Source organism: Salmo salar, chromosome ssa07 (genome assembly GCF_905237065.1).
Source record: "Salmo salar chromosome ssa07, Ssal_v3.1, whole genome shotgun sequence".
Taxonomy (NCBI): Eukaryota; Metazoa; Chordata; class Actinopteri; order Salmoniformes; family Salmonidae; genus Salmo; species Salmo salar.
This window is the reverse complement of record NC_059448.1, coordinates 61,538,859-61,559,514: the sequence shown is the minus strand read 5'-3', so window position 1 is coordinate 61,559,514 and position 20,656 is coordinate 61,538,859. Positions and strand designations below refer to the sequence as shown.

Below are 20,656 nucleotides of genomic sequence, written 5' to 3'. Positions count from 1 at the left end.
GCCACTTGACAACAATGCTAAATCTGATCATAGGAATTATCTGGCTGTCAAATAACAGCTATTATCCGTGGTTTAAAAACACATTTACTAAATGTGTCTCTCTCAGTATCTTCTCCTGGCAACTTGTGTCATCTGGGGCTAATGAAGATGCCTGGAGAGAAAACAGCAATACAACAGTGATAATACCCAGAATCCTTATTACCATAACTGTGTGTTTCAGAGAGGAGAACAAGGGGCATTAGTTCGCAGGCTGTGGAACAGAGAGTAGAGAATGTGGACACATGGTGCCAGACAGGCCAGGGAGACAGAAGGCAGGAGACACACCAACAAGCTCTACAGCTAATTAGTATGAGCCGCTATCCTGCGGAAGGGTATTGGCACGGCTGAGGGGAGTTAGGCTGAGGGGGGTTAGGCTGAGAGGGGTTAGGCTGAGGGGAGTTAGGCTGAGGGGAGTTAGGCTGAGGGGAGTTAGGCTGAGGGGGTTAGGCTGAGGGGAGTTAGGCTGAGGGGGTTAGGCTGAGGGGAGTTAGGCTAAGGGGAGTTAGGCTGAGGGGAGTTAGGCTGAGGGGAGTTAGGCTGAGGGGGGTTAGGCTGAGGGGAGTTAGGCTGAGGGGGGTTAGGCTGAGGGTGGTTAGGCTGAGGGGAGTTAGGCTGAGGGGAGTTAGGCTGAGGGAGTTAGGCTGAGGGGGGTTAGGCTGAGGGGAGTTAGGCTGAGGGGAGTTAGGCTGAGGGGGGTTAGGCTGAGGGGGATTAGGCTGAGGGGGGTTAGGCTGAGGGGAGTGAGGCTGAGGGGAGTTAGGCTGAGGGGGTTAGGCTGAGGGGAGTTAGGCTGAGGGGAGTTAGGGGAGTGTGTGGGGGGTGGAGGAGCTTGTGCTACGTGCCAAGGTACACCCCTCACCCCACACCCCCACACCCCACACCCCACACCCCTCACCCCTCACCCCACACCCCTCACCCCTCACCCCACACCTCACCCCACACCCCTCACCCCACACCCCTTACCCCACACCCCACACCCCTCACCCCACACCTAATGTGTGTCAAGGCTGAATAAAATGCTAAAATGCCACACGCCTATAAACAGCCAAGGCACCCACCTCACCCCGTCACCAGTGTGTGTGTGTACGTACGTATGTGTGTGTATGTACGTATGTGTGTGTATGTACGTGTGTGTGTATGTGTGTGTGCGTGTGTGCATGGTGTGTGTGCGTGTGTGTGTGCGTGTGTGTGCTGCATAGTGTGTGTGTGTGTGTATGTACTATGTGTGTGTGCGTGTGTGTGTGTGTGTGTGTGTGTGTGTGTGTGTGTGTGTGTGTGTGTGTGTGCATTCGTGCGTTCGTGCGTGTGTGTGTGTGTGTGCATGCGTTCGTGCATGTGTGTGTGTGTGAGTGTATGTACATATGTGTGTGTTTATGTACGTGTGTGTGTGTGTGTGTGTGCATTCGTGCGTGGTGTGTGTGTGTGTGTGCATGCGTTCGTGCGTGTGTGTGTGTGTGTGAGTGTGTTTGACACTTGCCAATGCGCCCTCTCACCCCTCTACCATTGTAATCCAGACAGGGCAGAATAAAAAGCAGAGCATGTGTAGCAGCTGTGATCCTGTCCCTGTGAGACCTGGGGAAAAGAATGTCTCTGTTACGCACCACAGGACCAGAAAGAAGCTACCTAGCAGAGGATAAAGCTGCTGGAGCTTTGGGGCTTAATTGAATGGAGTGAATCATTTACTTTACAATGTACCGAGGCTGTGTCACAAATGGCACCCTATTCCCTGTTTAGTAGAAGCAGGAATGTAGTCTCTCTCAGAATCAATGATTTAAGGCTTTAAGGCACACTTGAATTTCACACCGCATGCACTACTGAAGGTTGACAATAAAACCCATGTCCGTGATTAGATCAGTGTGTGTGTGTCCGTGCCTGTTTGCGTGTTTGCAGGGTGTTATCTTAGGCACGTAAGTGATACTCCATCTACAGACAAGAAAACTGGACAGGATATGCCTTCCAGCACCCCGCTCAGCTCTGAGGCTCTGAGGCTCTGGGGCTGGAATAGATGGGCCCTGCATTTAGTATTGATTTCTGTCTCCTCTGCACCCTTGGACTAAATTGTATCCTTCTCCTCAATGTTTTTATTAATGCATGATGTGATCTCAGCGCTGGATAAACCTTCCCTGATAGACCATGTTCAGCCTGCTCTAAAATGAGGTAATCTCAACACAGCTCCGGCAGTGACCTTTTTGCACTCCCAGAAGACTCATGGATGAAATCATTTCCTGTGTGGGGGGCCATTTTATTTTCTGTAGTTCTGCTGTAGCGGTGTGTGAGCCGCTGGGGATTTGTGGATGGTGTTGCAACATGTGCTCAAAAATCAGTGTTGAGAAAATAACAGGAACATAATGTTCCATCTACACAGGGTGTGTTCTGTGTTATTTACACATAATAGCTGTGAGATCAGGAAACAGAGTAGAATGATAATTGGATACAGGAGACCCATCTCCCAAACGGCTGACCAGGCGGGTACAGGAAACCCATCTCCCAAACGGCTGACCAGGCGGGTACAGGAAACCCATCTCCCAAACGGCTGACCAGGCGGGTACAGGAGTCCCATCTCCCAAACGGCTGACCAGGCGGGTACAGGAGACCCCTCTCCCAAATGGCTGACCAGGCGGGTACAGGAGTCCCGTCTCCAAAACGGCTGACCTGGCGGGTACAGGAGTCCCCTCTCCCAAACGGCTGACCAGGCGGGTACAGGAGTCCCATCTCCCAAACGGCTGACCAGGCGGGTACAGGAGACCCATCTCCCAAATGGCTGACCAGGCAGGTACAGGAGTCCCCTCTCCCAAACGGCTGACCTGGTGGGTACAGGAGTCCCGTCTCCCAAATGGCTGACCAGACGGATACAGGAGACCCGTCTCCCTATTTGCTGTGTGGTTTCACACATCGAAGTGTATCTGTTCCCTAAGCATTAGATTGATTACAACTGAAGACTGGAGCTCTCACATAGAGTATGTTGAGTGATTGAATACGTCTTGGTGTTTAGAAGTCTGTTGCACAAGCCCGTTGGTTGAGGTATAAAGCTTCATCATTCTATCACTTCAAGAACCCAGAGTAAAATGGTGAAGAGAAGCAGGAGATATATCAGAACAAAAGAATTGTGAGTTCCTGGAGAAGCTACGTGCTGCGGTTACCCTCCCTGCATGGAAATGCAAATTGGAAACGTATATACCGTGGCGGTGTCTTTTTCTGTAATATCATTTTTGTTGCCTGCTTGACATTTTCGTCCCATTTGCATAACCGGCTACATCTACATTTGATACGGTCTCATCAGCTTCATACTTTCTGAGGCTGCTGATACATAGTATTAAAACTGGCTTTTTGGTCATTGAATTTAAACATTCTCCTCTAGACTGAGTCTGTTTTAATGTGTTTCTATTTCAACATTCTCCTCCAGACTGAGTCTGTCTTAATGTGTTTCTATTTAAACGTTCTCCTCCAGACTGAGTCTGTCTTAATGTGTTTCTATTTCAACGTTCTCCTCCAGACTGAGTCTGTCTTAATGTGTTTCTATTTCAACGTTCTCCTCCAGACTGAGTCTGTCTTAATGTGTTTCTATTTCAACGTTCTCCTCCAGACTGAGTCTGTCTTAATGTGTTTCTATTTCAACGTTCTCCTCCAGACTGAGTCTGTCTTAATGTGTTTCTATTTCAACGTTCTCCTCCAGACTGAGTCTGTCTTAATGTGTTTCTATTTCAACGTTCTCCTCCAGACTGTCTGTCTTAATGTGTTTCTATTTCAACGTTCTCCTCCAGACTGAGTCTGTCTTAATGTGTTTCTATTTCAACGTTCTCCTCCAGACTGAGTCTGTCTTAATGTGTTTCTATTTCAACGTTCTCCTCTAGACTGAGTCTGTCTTAATGTGTTTCTATTTCAACGTTCTCCTCCAGACTGAGTCTGTCTTAATGTGTTTCTATTTCAATGTTCTCCTCCAGACTGAGTCTGTCTTAATGTGATTCTATTTCAACGTTCTCCTCCAGACTGAGTCTGTCTTAATGTGTTTCTATTTCAACGTTCTCCTCCAGACTGAGTCTGTCTTAATGTGTTTCTATTTCAACGTTCTCCTCCAGACTGAGTCTGTCTTAATGTGTTTCTATTTCAACGTTCTCCTCCAGACTGAGTCTGTCTTAATGTGTTTCTATTTCAATGTTCTCCTCCAGACTGAGTCTGTCTTAATGTGATTCTATTTCAACGTTCTCCTCTAGACTGAGTCTGTTTTAGGCTGTATCAAACAGATTACTGCTGGACTACATTACCCAAAGACTGTATCAGTCAGATTACTGCTGGACTACATTACCCAAAGACTGTATCAGTCAGATTACTGCTGGACTACATTACCCAAAGGCTGTATCAATCAGATTACTGCTGGACTACATTACCCAAAGACTGTATCAGTCAGATTACTGCTGGACTACATTACCCAAAGACTGTATCAGTCAGATTACTGCTGGACTACATTACCCGAAGACTGTATCAATCAGATTACTGCTGGACTACATTACCCAAAGACTTTATCAGTCAGATTACTGTTGGACTACATTACCCAAAGACTTTATCAGTCAGATTACTGCTGGACTACATTACCCAAAGACTGTATCAGATCAGATTACTGCTGGACTACAGCATCCAAAGACTGCATCAATCAGATTACTGCTGGATTACAGCACCCAAAGACTGTTTCAGTCAGATTACTGCTGGACTACAGCATCCAAAGGGTACTTTAAACTTCTGAATTTAGTAAGAGGTGACCATGTCTTATTGCATTTTTGTACTCACATCAGATGTGTGAGGACAATAATATACACTCTTTTATTCACAGTTCTTCTTCTTCTTCTTATCCTCCAGGCTGCTGAATCTTTCTCTGAGCTCAGATTTGGTCCCAGATCAAGATGTCATCGATGTCATCATCCACGTGGGACGGAACCCGCATGGAAGACACTTAGCCTGGAGGTACTTCAGGGAGAAATGGGACATCTTGAATTCACGGTAAGAGATTCAAGGCCTCAGAGACTGTAATATGTGCGACTTGTGTACTAACGTTCCTGTGTTGCCATAGTGATGTATTATAGTGTTCCTGTGTTTTCCGTAGTGTGATTTGTGTACTAATGTTCCTGTGTTTCCGTAGTGATGTATTATAGTGTTTCTGTGTTTCCATAGTGATGTATTATAGTGTTCCTGTGTTTCCATAGTGATGTATTATAGTGTTCCTGTGTTTCCATAGTGATGTATTATAGTGTTCCTGCGTTTCCATAGTGATGTATTATAGTGTTCCTGTGTTTCCATAGTGATGTATTATAGTGTTCTTGTGTTTCCATTGTGATGTGTTATAGTGTTCCTGTGTTTCCATAGTAATGTATTATAGTGTCCCTGCATTTCCATAGTGATGTATTATAGTGTTCCTGTGTTTCCATGGTGATGTGTTATAGTGTTCCTGTGTTTCCATAGTGATGTATTATAGTGTTCCTGTGCTGCCATAGTATGTATGTCATATATATTTTACAGTAAATTATTTCTACTTATATGTCATATATGTTTGAATAATTCAGTGCTTATTTTGCCTTCTGGTTAATCTATTTAACCATTTGTTACCAAATTCATATGCAGTACTGTGCTTGTGGATTTTGTAGAGTATCAGTACATTTATTGTGTTGTGGTTTCAGACGATACATGCTTGATGCAAACTAGATTCCAGATACTGTAGAAGTGAATGAAAATTATGTTTTTGATTGTTGATCTTCCCCAGAGCTCTTTGGGACGGTGTTCAGCAAAGCCTGAATAGAACAACCGTGTTTGTAAAAGCCTTTCTTCACAACACTCTGCTCTCCATGTTTAGGTACGGGGAGGCCTTATTCATGAATTCTAAGCTAATCAGTGGGGTGACTGAATTCCTGAACACAGAGACAGAGCTGAATGAGGTAAGTTTATTTAAGGTTCACTCAGGTATCCCAGTCTTCAGTAACAAACTGCAGATGGCTTATTGTATGATATGTTACATTTAAGTACATTGTAAATGACACTATTAAAAATGTGAAAGAAATCTAAATATATGCCAACTTGGGGATTTTGTCATTTTAAAAAGCAGTATGATTATTACAGGTATTTAACATTTGCTAATCCGTCCTGCTCTGTTAAATTGTCTTAACATTGATTTGATGGAGACAGTCTGGTACAGAGTCTACATTAAATTCCAACGTTTTCTAAAAGCATACCTTTATTTCTCACCCCAAAGTAATAGTCTTTTTTGAAGTAATAGTGTTTTTCTCACTGATCAGGGGGCATCAGTACCAGTCCAGTAATCCCACTGACAGAACCATAGAGAAGAGACCTAAACCTTAAAGGGATGCTTATACTGTACGAGTTTCTTGTTATTTGTTCTCTGCAGTCGCTAATTGGCTAAAAAGCTTTTCTGAAGTTCTGAACTTCAAAGAATCTTCCTGTTTGTTTTTGTGTCTGGGAGTAATTCAAAACACCGTCTGCATATTACAGCTTATGGATACAGTAGGCCTATATATGAGCCCAAAACTGAAAAAAAACATGAATTAAAATAATGATTGTGCTGTTATACAATACATAGCCTACTGCATATTACACACGGCAGAATTTTTTTTTGTTTTTAAGTTATCTTTGGTACATAATTGATCTCGCCTATATTAAGCACATTTAGAGTTTGCCTATAATTATAGTGGATTTGTATTTGATTTTGAATAGCCTAGTAATAGGTAATTTTTTATATTTTCATAAGTAATGGGCTGACACATTACCTTTTAGCTACAGAATATCTCACCAATGTGCGTTTCCATCTCCTCCTCTCTCTTCTTCATTCCTTTCTCCAGCACGCAAAGAGACGGGCTGTCAACAGTTTAATGAAATATGTTTTGTTGTGAAGACATATTACTGTCGATGTTCCCGAACAGATTTCACTTGGTTTCTCAAATTAAGCTCTGAGTAGCTGCAGGAACAGGGTTGGAGAGACCATGGCATACAGAGTACTGGGTAGATGCAGGAACAGGGTAGGACAGTCCACGGCATACAGAGTACTGGGTAGATGCTGGAGAGACCATGGCATACAGAGTACTGGGTAGCTGCAGGAACAGGGCTGGAGAGACCATGGCATACAGAGTACTGAGTAGATGCAGGAACAGGGTAGGGGAGACCATGGCATACAGAGTACTGAGTAGATGCAGGAACAGGGTAGAAGAGACCATGGCATACAGAGTACTGAGTAGATGCAGGAACAGGGTTGGAGAGACCATGGCATACAGAGTACTGGGTAGATGCAGGAACAGGGTTGGAGAGACCATGGTATACAGAGGACGAGGTAGCTGCAGGAACAGGGTTGGAGAGACCATGGCATACAGAGTACTGGGTAGATGCAGGAACAGGGTAGGAGAGTCCACGGCATATAGAGCACTGGGTAGCTGCAGGAACAGGGTAGGATAAAACACGGTATACAGAGTACTGGGTAGCTGCAGGAACAGGGCTGGAGAGACCATGGCATACAGAGTACTGAGTAGATGCAGGAACAGGGTAAGAGAGACCATGGCATACAGAGGACTGGGTAGATGCAGGAACAGGGTAGGAGAGTCCACGGCATACAGAGGACTGGGTAGATGCTGGAGAGACCACGGCATACAGAGGACTGGGTAGACGCAGGAACAGGGTTGGAGAGACCATGGCATACAGAGGACTGAGTAGCTGCAGGAACAGGGTTGGAGAGACCATGGCATACAGAGTACTGGGTAGATGCAGGAACAGGGTAGGAGAGACCATGGCATACAGAGGACTGGGTAGATGCAGGAACAGGGCTGGAGAGACCATGGCATACAGAGGACTGGGTAGATGCAGGAACAGGGTAGGAGGGTCCACAGCATACAGAGTACTGGGTAGCTGCAGGAACAGGGTAGGAGAGTCCACGGCATACAGAGTACTGGGTAGATGCAGGAACAGAGTTTGAGAGCCCATTTTTTCTCTTTCCCCTGTTCCTGTTCCATTTGATAATGGGCCATTCTAAGTCTAAACTAATTTTACATATTAGTAAAGACAAGATTAAATTGAGAATAGTCTGATGGGTGAAAATACAGTGCATTTGGGAAAGTATTCAGACCCCTTGAATTTTTCCACATTGTTGTGTTACAGACTTATTTTTAAATGTATTTAATGTTTTTTTCCCGTCAAGCTACACACAATGCCCCATAATGACAAAGCAAAAACAGGTTTGTAGAATTATTTACAAAAATAAGTGTTCAGACCCTTTACTCAGTACTTTGATGAAGCACCTTTGGCAGCAATTACAGCCTCGAGTCTTCTTGGGTATGACGCTACAAGCTTGGCACACCTGTATTTGGGGAGTTTCTCCCATTCTTCTCTGCAGATCCTACAAAGCTCTGTCAGGTTGGATGGGTAGCGTCACTGCACAGCTATTTTCAGGTCTCTCCAGAGATGTTTGATTGGGTTCAAGTCCGGGATCTGGCTGGGCCACTAAAGGACATTCAGAAACTTGGCCTGAAGCCAGTCCTGCATTGTCTTGACTATGTGCTTAGGGTCGTTGTCCTGTTGGAAGGTCAACCTTCGCCCCAGTCTGAGGTCATGAGCGCTCTGGAGCAGGTTTTCATCAAGGATCTCTTTGTACTTTGCTCCGTTCATCTTTCCCTAGATCCTGACTAGTCTCCTAGTCCCTACCGCTGAAAAACATCCCCACAGCATGATGCTGCCACCACATGCACTGTCAGAACATGATGCTGCCACCACCATGCTTCACCGTAGGGATGGTGCCAGGTTTCCTCCAGACGTGACACTTGGCATTCAGGCCAAAGAGTTCAATCTCGGTTTCATCAGACCAGAAAATCTTGTTTCTCATGGTCTGAGAGTCTTTAGGTGCCTTTTGGCAAACTCCAAGCAGGCTGTCATGTACCTTTTACTGAGGAGTGGCTTCCATTTGGCCACTACCATAAAGGCCTGATTGGTGGTTCTGCATTTAAGAATGAAGGAGAAATGTTTTGGTACACTTCCCCAGATCTTTCCTACAACACAATCCTGTCTCGGAGCTCTACGGACAATTCCTTCGACCTCATGTCTTGATTTTTGCTCTGACATGCACTGTCAACTGTGGGACCTTATAAAGACAGGTGTGTGCTTTTCCAAATCATGTCCAATAAATTTAGTTGACCACAGATGGTGTAGAAATATCTGAAGGTTGACCAATTTCTAGTCTCATAAAAAAGGGTATGAATACTTATGTAAATAAGTAAAATTTCAATAAACCTGTTTTCGCTTTTTCATTATGGGGTATTGTGTGTAGATTGATGAGAGAAAATAAATGATTGTATCAATTTTAGAATAAGGCTGTAACGTAACAAAATGTGGAAAAAGTCATGGTGTCTGAACACTTTTTTTAAATTATTTAACCTTTATTTAACTAGGCAAGTCAGTTAAGAACAAATTCTTATTTACAATGACGGCCTAGGAACAGTGGGTTAACTGCCGTGTTCTGCCTGAATGCACTGTATGATCACTTGATGAGAATGACGAGAGGCAAGGAAAAGAGCGCAAGGTTCTTTGGCGACTTTTTCAAATCATCGATAGCCAATAGTAACATCATGCAGCCCATAAATGTGTTAATTTCTAACACATTCTAAGGTTTGTATCATTCACAACTAAAGTTATCAAATAACTCTAAATCTAGCATATAGGACCTGTTTCAAATGAACACTTCTACGCTCAACATCATGTGCACAATCTCGCTCCAGAATGTGAAAAATATATTTTCTATTTTATTCAGCTAAGTTCAATTATATTCTTCTTACTATAAAATCATATAATAATGTCTCCTGAATGAACAAGCCTACAGTCTATATCATGGTGAATAGCCAGATAATATACAGTATCTAGTCAGCTGAATGAACAAGTGTACAGTCTATATCATAGCCAGATAACATACAGTATCTAGTCAGCTGAATGAACAAGTCTACAGTCTATATCATAGCCAGATAACATACAGTATCTAGTCAGCTGAATGAACAAGTCTACAGTCTATATCATAGCCAGATAACATACAGTATCTAGTCAGCTGAATGAACAAGTCTACAGTCTATATCATAACCAGATAACAAACAGTATCTAGTCAGCTGAATGAACAAGTCTACAGTCTATATCATGGTGAATAGCCAGATAACATACAGTAGGTCAACTCATATTCTGTTCTTCTGAAATACAGTTTCTTCATACCAAAATGTTTCTTTAAGACCTGTTTAAAATAATGGATTTATTGTGATGTATATTCAGTTGATTTATTAGACTTTTTTAAATGTAGATGTTCCTAAGGTCTGCATCAACTGCTTGTGTGCTGCTTGTATAGGAGATGGAGATGCTGAACGGTTGATGTTAATGAGCCGTCCGTTTCCGTGAGACAGTAACCGGCTGACAACATTTCATGACCGCCACCGCCCTCTCTGGACCAGAGATATTCTGTCTTCTTCCTTAAACATTATTTTATTCTCTAATGACCACAAGAGTCTCTGTTATCTTCCAATGTAATAATTCACAGCAAATGACATGTTTGTCTATTCAGCTTGGCTCAGATTCACACGTAGGAAATCTATTCCTTTATTTACGTTTTATTTACCTTTCTTTTCTCCAACTGGTAGTTAGAGTCTTGTCCCATCGCTCCAATTCCCGTACGGACTAGGGAGAAGCGAAGGTCGAGAGCCACGCGTCCTCCAAAACACAGCCCTGATAAGCCGCTTGTTGACACACTGCGCTGCTAAACCCAGAAGCCAGCCGCACCAATGTGTGGGAGGAAACATCATACACCTGGCGACCATGTCAGCATGCATGCAACCCAGCCCGCCACAGAACGCGATGGGACAAGGACATCCCGACCACCCAAACCCTCCCCTTACACGGACAACGCTGGGCCAATTCTCTGCCGCCTCATTGGTCTCCCAGTCGCGGCTGGCTGCGACACAGCCTGGGATCGAACCCGTGTCTGTAGTGACGCCTCTAGCACACTGCAATGTGATGCTTTAGACCTCTGCGCCACTCGGGAGGTGAAGATCTATTCCTTTTTTCCATGTTTTTGATTGAAGCACTTCTCAGTAGTTGGTATTCAGACTTACCATATGCAGGTGCTTAACTGACTTTGCAGGTGTGGCTCCCTTGCGGGCACTGAATACATTTAATTCAACAGCTGAAAATCCTCTCATATGCTGGCCAAAATATTTTCTCATGAAGTTGTCATTCAGTAGGGTTTTCAGTACATTTATCTGGTGCTATCTCTTTAAATACTGTGCTCGTTTAATTAGAATGTTCTTGACAGAATGTATATATATGAAGAGAACAGGTTCAGAATAGGGATGGAAGAATACCATCTACTGTGAATACACACATGTTCCTCTCCTTTCCAGCACCAATTGGTAAATGTATAAATAATCAGATGTTGTAGATTATTTAGGGTTAGGAAAGTATAAATGAATCAAACATAAACAGGGTTGGAGAGCCTTTACGCATAAAATACATTGGTCAATCTAAAAACTACAGGAAAGTGAACAATAGGAGTTGAACAGTAGTCTATAAATCTACCCTCAGTAATCATGGAACTGGTATGCCAGGCTCCAGGTTTAACCTGCTGTTGTTCAATTCCATAATGATTCAAATAGGCTACATGTCCCAAATTATTGGACAACTTGTAATCCGTTTAATGTGATCCACTATTGCTAGTGACCCTCAGGAACAACCACACTGACGTGACAGAATAAAGAGAGGTCAATTAACGATGATGTCATGATGGAATGATATAACATGTAGGCTACAGAATACAGAATAAAGAGAGGTCAATTAACGATGATGTCATGATGGAATGATATAACATGTAGGCTACAGAATACAGAATAAAGAGAGGTCAATTAACGATGATGTCATGATGGAATGATATAACATGTGGGCTACAGAATACAGAATAAAGAGAGGTCAATTAACGATGATGTCATGATGGAATGATATAACATGTGGGCTACAGAATAAAGTGGCTGGGTTTTTTTCTCACTTGGAACCGACAGGTTGTTCGACCTTATTCATCGTTTTCCTTGCGTTTAAAGATGGTGGAATTATGAGGGAATTAAGTCGAGGTCAGAATACGGCGTATCTGAAGACACACCTCCAGCACATCTTAGTTTCTTTCCTCTCCACCCCAAACGTGTACCTTTCCCCCAATGCATAAATTCAAGGTCAGAATACACGCAGAGAGAAAAGGAAATAAAGTTACATTTACGTGCCCGTAACTCTGGTGTGAATTCTTCCCCCCTACAGCTTTGTTTTATATGAAGATGGGTCTAACGTTTGAGTTATTGCCCTGTGCCAGAAGGCACTTTAAACCTGTCTAGAGTACCTAGACACTAGATACACACAGTATCCTTTCCAACAGGTATGCTGGATGATTGTTGCCTGGATTACCCTCATGTACCTGACTCTGTGTCTGTCTGTTACCTTCTTCAGCTGAAGGAGTTTATCCAGATCAGTGGAGGTGGAGCGGGGCCAGCGTTGGCCCGGGCCGTGGAGATCGTGGAGGCCAACGTGAGATGGCACAGTCTCTACGAACGCCAGATCTTCCAGTGGCTAAGGAAGTCTCCCAACGGTTAACACACAGCCAACAGGGTTCAGCCCAAGCATGGTATCTCTCTGAAACTATTACAGACCCAACAACATCGGGCGGAGAAAAAAAATATGAGAAAAAAACTGTTTCAACATGAATATGTTAATTTGAATTGCAAAATAAGACATTTACCCACCTCCCCCCAAAAACTTGATGAGAGAGTCACTGGCAAACCGGAGAGAGAGGGAACAGTGAAGACGGACGATGTGATTGGCTCAGATGACCTCATTCTGACCGACCATCGAAGGTGGATGTGATTAGGTATAAATATTGCATGGTGGCATTCATCTCCAGTGACAGTTTTCTTTTTCAACGCATGGTTTTCACCCCTCCTCTGATTGGTTTTCCACTAAGCTGACCCATGTGACCTTTTCAATGACCTTTGAACCTCCAGTCAACTCTTAGTAGCCTATGAGGAGAAAGACAAACGAGCTACAAGAGGCACAGGAAGAGGACCGGGCGGCAATATGATACAACTGTGACAAGCACAAGTATTATAATTTTTTTCAATGATGACAATCATTATTTTGATTGGGACAAAAGCAAATAAGAATTATAACGTAATAAAATAATATGTGTACCTAAATGGTTTGGACCTTAACCTTCTCTTTTGAGCCATACTGAGGTGGACTTTGTGACGTCTGGAACATTTAGACGGGGGACCTGGCGGCTAAAGTGATGTTCATTGTTGTGCTTGATGTGTTCCATAATAACTTATCCTCCTTCCTCATCCAACAGGGTTTCCCTAAATGACATTAAGCCAGGGGGACTCTGCAGAAGCCAGGAGTCAGATTGGGAGCTGGAACAAGGTGACTCCCCATAACCCGAAAGAGTCACTATTGATTATTGATCGATTATCGTTAAGAACATAATTTATATTTGCTAATTGCACTGGAGTGTCCTTGGATTATACCGTCTTGGTGTTTGAGTGAAGATAAAACTGTTGTGAGTCGCGGTTGATATTTAGTGTGTAAATGGTCCACGTTGCTGATGGACTGAGAGCCAGTGGACACAGCCTGTGTGAGCCATGGTGTAGTAATGATGACATGTAGAAACTTACGTTGTTATGGTCAAACACCATGCTTTGGTTTTCATGTGCCGCTAATTACTTCATAAAAAGTTTCACTCAGAAACCGTGTTTAAGCAAACGCAGAGGAAATATGCACCAATATTCCTGACAGATATTACTAGTTTTGTTGCTACCCTGCAAAGCCCAGTAAACTTAACAGGCCGATGCTAACAGCTAGCTGGATATACTCTGTGGACTCGTTTCATGAAGAATAGAACATAATAATGAGTTTTTACTGTTGACACTTGGCTGGTAGAGCAAATCCCCATTGGGTTTACTGGGGAGTGCATTGCTCTTATTTTCTGTGTAAAAGTCAGTGCTATTTATATCCTCTTTGGCTAATCCTTGATACTATAGACCTCAAGAAGAAAACAGTTGCAGCCCTTCACCATCTTTTCCTTTCTTGTTGTGTTTTGATGTATTAAAAAAAGCTTTTTTTTCTAATTGAGGGACAATATTGTTCTGTGTTTTGAGCAGAGCAGCAATGGGATTTTAACGCTGACAAATAAATTATTTTGTACAGTAATGCAACGCTGCCTGACTGTGTCTGTCATTATTTGTGAGAGACAGAGAGATCGAGAGACAGAGAGAAAGATACAGAGCGAGAGAGAGACAGAGACAGATAGTTTGTGTTTGCTATGCAGCTGACTCCACTACATTTCCATTTTCTCTTGATGGACCAATTCTCAAGGAACAAAAAGGAAAGTGTGAGGAAAAGTGTTGGTCATTTTACTTGCTGAAGTAAGCCATACAGTATATTTTATAGATCATCAACTAGATTCATAAAGGTATTGATTGTCATACATGATCTACAATCTGCAATGGACAACAGAGCTTCGAGTGGCCTTAAACAGTGGTAAATTAAAGATGAAGATAATATATTTAGATGTATTTTTCATGATTCGTGCAGGTTTATTTGTCATTCAGTACTTGCCTTACTCTGTCACCTTGTAGAATGTATTAGTATAATGCTTTCTCTATGTAATCCAGTATTATTAAGGCATATTTGTTTTCCCAAAATGAAGTCTGTATAATTAATTTAGAAATACAGTGCATTCGGGAAAGTATTCAGACCCCTTTACTTTTTCCACATTTTCTTACGTTACAGCCTTATTCTGAAAATGATTCAAGTAAGGGCTTTTCTCATCAATCTACACACAATACCCCGTAAATACACAGCAAAAACTGTTTATTATACATTTTTGCAAATGTATTAAAAATAAAAATGGAAATATAACATTTACATAAGTATTCAGACCCTTTACTCAGTACTTTGTTGAAGCACATTTGGCAGTGATTACAGCCTGGATTCTTCTTGGGTATGACTCTAAAAGCCTGTCACACCTGTATTTGGGGAGTTTCTCCCATTCTTCTCTGCAGATCCTCTCAAGCTCTGTCAGGTTGGATGGGGAGCGTCGCTGCACAGCTATTTTCACTCAAGGACATTCAGAGGCTTGTCCCGAAGCCACTCCTGCATTGTCTTGGCTGTGTGCTTAGGGTCGTTGTCCTGTTGGAAGGTCAACCTTCGCCCCAGTCTGAAGTCTTGAGCGCTTAGGAGCAGGTTTTCATCAAGGATCTCTTTGTACTTTTCTCAGTTCATCTTTCACTCGATCACGACTAGTCTCCAAGTCCCTGCTGCTGAAAATAATCCCCACAGCATGATGCTGCCACCACCATGATTCACCGTAGGGATGGTGCCAGGTTTCCTCAAGACGTGATGCTTGGAATTCAGGTCAAAGAGTTAATCTTGATGTGTTTCTCATGGTCTGAGAGTCCTTTAGGGGCCTTTTGGCAAACTCTAAGTGGGCTGTCATGTGCCTTTTACTGAGGAGTTGCTTCCGTCTGGCCACTCTACCTTAAATGCCGGATTGGTGGAGTTCTGCAGAGATGGTTGTCCTTCTGGAAGGTTCTCCCATCTCCACAGAGAAACTCTGGAACTCCATCAGAGTGACCATCATGTTCTTGGTCACCTCCCTGACTAAGGCCCTTCTCCCCCGATTGCTCAGTTTGGCCGGACGGCCAGCTCTAGGAAGAGTCTTGGTGGTTCCAAACTTCTTCCATCTAAGAATGGTGGAGGCCGCTGTGTTTTTGGGGACCTTCAATGTTGCAGAAATGTTTTGGTACCCTTCCCCAGATCTGTGCCTCAACACATTCCTGTCTTGGAACTCTACGGACAATTCCTTCGACCTTATGGCTTGGTTTTTGCTCTGGGATGCACTGTCAACTGTGTAACTTATATAGACAGGTGTGTGCCCTTTCCAAATCATGTCCAATCAATAGAATTTACCACAGGTGGACTCCAATCAAGTTGTAGAAACATATCAAGGATGATCAATGGAAACAGGATGTACCTGAGCTCAATTTTGAGTATCATAGCAATTGGTCTGAAGACTTATGTAAAAAGGGTTTTATAAATGCATTTGATTGATTGAAATAATCTCTGGATTAACTATCTAATGTTAGCTAAATGTAGGAATTCATAAATTGGCTACATTTCTTTAAATGGACAATTTTGTGAACTGTCTTGTGTAAGTTTTAAATGGACAAAATACCTGTTAGTAAAGGTGTCTGCTAGAGATGACATGCAGGAGCTTGCAGGGATTTGTAATTTTGCAAGATGTCTACTTTGATGCTAATTAGCATTTTTGAATCTGAGAGATTTACATGTTTATTAAAACACCACACAAAGGTAAGCCTACACAAAACACAGCCCTTATTTGAAGTGTTTCTAAAATCCCCTATGAAGAGAAATTAAGGGTGTAAAAACTATTGGAACCATTTCCCTGTTTGACCACCAGGTTTTGTGGGTATTATGACACCTCCACTGTGGGGCTCTATACCAACTACAGTACTAAGAAGAGCATAGGAAAGGCATGTGTAGGAAAGGCATAAATTCCCTAAGCCGGAATAAGAAGTAAGACTAGAATAGATGCAAACTGGTGTATGTCTGTATAGGTCAAATACCGTGAAATTCATTTTGTTACGTTACAGCCGTATTCTAAAATGGATTAAATAAATAAAAAATCCTCATCAGTCTACACACAGTACCCCATAATGTCAAAGCATAAACACTTTTCTATAATTTTTTGGAAAATGTATGAATTTACAATAAAAGAGAATACCTTATTTACATCAGCAGATGTCACAAAGTGCTATACAGAAAACCAGCCTAAAACCCCAAACAGCAAGCAATGCAGATGTAGAAGCACGGTGGATAGGAAAAACTCCATGGAAACAGGAATTTAGGAAGAAACCTGGGGGTGGCCAGTCCTCTTCTGGCTGTGCTGGGTGGAGATTATAAATCCAACCGTTCATAGATGACCAGCAGGATCAAATAAGAATCACAGTGGTTGTAGAGGGTGCAACAGGTCAGTACCTCAGGAGTAAATGTCAGTTGGCTTTGCCTCAATTCGGCAGTCTGGTCCAGATCATCATGGTATTTGTAGTCCTTTATGATAGCCACATTAGCAGCTAATTAGCATGTCATTTGTCGGGGGTAAATACAGCCTCACAAAATCTAATAATGAATAAAAAAATAGAGTTCAATATTCAAGTTCAATCCATGAAATATTGGAAAGTGTAAAAAAGTGTGCAAAATGGGTTGAACAATAGTCCTATAAATCTACCCTGATTCTCACTAATCATGGCGCCGCATGACAACGGTCCAGTCGTGGTGAACTGTGAGCCAGGCTCCAGGTTTAACCTGCTATGTGTGGTCTGAGTTTCATAGTGATTTAAATAGGCTACATGTCCTAAATTATTGCCCATCGTTAGCCTAATATGATCCAGTAATGCTAGCGACTCTCAGGAACAACAACACTGACGGAGGAAATAAAGGTGAATGAAACGATGCAACATGGAAGCTACAAATGAAGGAAAACGAACACTAAAGTGACGGTTATAAACGTCCGGTATGTGGGTACGACTGACTGTGGCTGCTGATAGTGGCTAATATTTAACATGATACAAATTGTGAAATAAAAACGTAGAAAAAAGCTGTGGGCATATAATGAAACCATTCTAAAGCTCATACATCATCTGGGCAGGTTCAGCCCTACAGGAGCCTACAGCTTCAGTCTCAATTTCATCCACGCAGATGATGAGGCTCACAATTACAATTCTGAATAACGGCACAGCTATTAATAGCCTACTTCACTGTGGAAAAGGGGCCGCAATACATGTCCTGTTGACATGATTTTCAGTTTGCTTCCATATGGCTGGTTTCACATTTGTCTCCAGGGATTATAAGGAAAATGTATCTAAAACAGTTAGTATCTGTATTTACAATCCCCTTCTCTAAACTGATTACTCATTTATACGGATCTTATCAATAGCTCTCATCCTTTTGTAAATTACAGTGGATGGAGAATGTTTTGTTTTTTTACCCCCCTTTTTCGATCTTGTGTCATCGCTGCAACTCCACAACGGGCTCTGGAGACGAAGGTCGAGTCATGAGTCCTCCTAAACATGACCCGCCAAACCGCACTTCTTAACATCCACCTGCTTAACCCGGAAGACAGCCGCACCAATGTGTCAGAGGAAACACCGTTCAACTGATGACGCTGTCAGCCTGCAGGTCCCTGGCCAGCCACAAGGAGTCGCTAGAGCGCGATGAGCCAACTAAACCCCCCGGCAAAATCCTTCCCTAACCCGGACGATGCTGGGCCAATTGTGCGCCGCCTTATGGGACTCCCGATCACGGCCGGTTGTGACACAGCCTAGGATCGAACCCAGGTCTGTTGTGACTCCTCTAGCACTGTGATGCAGTGCTTTAGACCGCTGTGCCGCTTGGGAGGCCCCAGAATGCTGTTATTTCTATCAGACAAAAAGAAAGTAGATTATTTTTCCACTTGGAACTGGCAGGTTCGCTTAACCTTATTCATGGGTACCTGGTGCGTAAAGGTGGTGGAATTATGAGGGAATTAAGTGAAAGTCAGAATACAGCGTGTCTGTAGATACAACTCCATAAAATCTTCAATTCTTTGATCTCCACCCCAAATGAATAGCGGGTTAATAGCATGCAATTCTCATGCTTAAATTCATGGTCAGAATATACATAGAGAGAAAAGTGCATAAAAAGGGAATTACGTTCCATTTACCCACACTTAACTCAGGTTGGAATCGGTTAGCCCCGTATAAAGAGCCATTCATCATACAGAGAGTTTATCTCCCTCCTACCACTACCCACTATCTCTTATTAACATCACACAAAGTTTATCTCCCTCCTACCACTACCCAGTATCTCCTAACATATTACAGAGAGTTTATCTCCCTCCTACCAATACCCAGTATCTCCTAACATCACATAGAGAGTTTATCTCCCTGCTACCACTACCCAGTATCTCCTAACATCACACAGAGAGTTTATCTCCCTCCTACCACTACCCAGAATCTCCTAACATCACACAGAGAGTTTATCTCCCTGCTACCACTACCCAGTATCTCCTAACATCACACAGAGATGCTGTAGCGGTAGAGGAAGAAAATGAAACTGAGTACTTACAGAAATGTTTAGACAACCCATATCTGTCCTGATAATAATACATAATAACAACTACTAAAGACAGCATGCTTTAACAGCTGTCCTGTGGTATATAGAGGGATTTAACAACTGTCCTGTGTTAGAATGGTATATAGAGGGATTTAACAGCTGTCCTGTGGTATATAGAGGGATTTAACAGCTGTCCTGTGTTAGAATGGTATATAGAGGAATTTAACAACTGTCCTGTGGTATATAGAGGGATTTAACAACTGTCCTGTGTAAGAATGGTATATAGAGGGATTTAACAGCTGTCCTGTGGAATATAGAGGGATTTAACAGCTGTCCTGTGTTAGAATGGTATATAGAGGGATTTAACAACTGTCCTGTGTTAGAATGGTATATAGAGGGATTTAACAACTGTCCTGTGTAAGAATGGTATATAGAGGGATTTAACAGCTGTCCTGTGTTAGAATGGTATATAGAGGGATTTAACAGCTGTCCTGTGTTAGAATGGTATATAGAGGGATTTAACAGCTGTCCTGTGTTAGAATGGTATATAGAGGGATTTTGACAGCTGTCCTGTGTTAGAATGGTATATAGAGGGATTTAACAACTGTCCTGTGTTAGCATGGGACTGTATATAGAGGAATTTAACAGCTGTCCTGTGTTATATAGAGGGATTTAACACCTGTCCTGTGGTATATAGAGGGATTGAACAGCTGTCCTGTGTTAAAATGGTATATAGAAAGATTTAACAGCTGTCCTGTGTTAGCATGGAATATAGAGGGATTTAACAGCTGTCCTGTGTTAGAATGGTATATAGAGGGATTTAACAGCTGTCCTGTGGTATATAGAAATATTTAACAGCTGTCCTGTGTTAGAATGGTATATAGAGAGATTTAACAGCTGTCCTGTGTTAGAATGGTATATAGAAAGATTTAACAGCTGTCCTGTGTTGGCATGGTATATAGAGGGATTTAACAGCTGTCCTGTGTTAGAATGGTATATAGAGGGATTTAACAGCTGTCCTGTTAGCATGGTATATAGAAATATTTAACAGCTGTCCTGTGTTAGAATGGTATATAGAGAGATTTAACAGCTGTCCTGTGTTAGAATGGTATATAGAGGGATGTAACAGCTGTCCTGTGTTGGCATGGTATATAAAGAGATTTAACAGCTGTCCTGTGTTAGCATGGTATATAGAAGGATTTAACAGCTGTCCTGTTAGCATGGTATATAGCATGATTTTACAGCTGTCCTGTGTTAGCATGGTATATAGAGGGATTTAACAGGTGTCCTGTTAGCATGGTATATATAGGGATTTAACAACTGTCCTGTGTTAGCATTGTATATAGAGGGATTTAACAGCTGTCCTGTGGTATATAGAGGGATTTAACAGCTGTCCTGTGTTAGA

The 20,656-nt window shown here is 42.5% G+C and overlaps 1 protein-coding gene across 1 annotated transcript in view; it reads left to right on the top strand.

Moving 5' to 3' along the window:
- The window catches only part of LOC106609815 (thyrotropin-releasing hormone-degrading ectoenzyme), a 436,096-nt gene extending 421,805 nt beyond the window's left edge, over window positions 1-14,291 (top strand). Inside the window, 3 exon segments of the mRNA XM_045722407.1 lie at window positions 4,891-5,031; window positions 5,879-5,960; window positions 12,535-14,291. Of these exon segments, the coding sequence (XP_045578363.1) occupies window positions 4,891-5,031; window positions 5,879-5,960; window positions 12,535-12,678 (367 nt within the window). The 3' untranslated portion in view covers window positions 12,679-14,291.
- The last annotated feature ends 6,365 nt before the right edge of the window (window positions 14,292-20,656 follow it).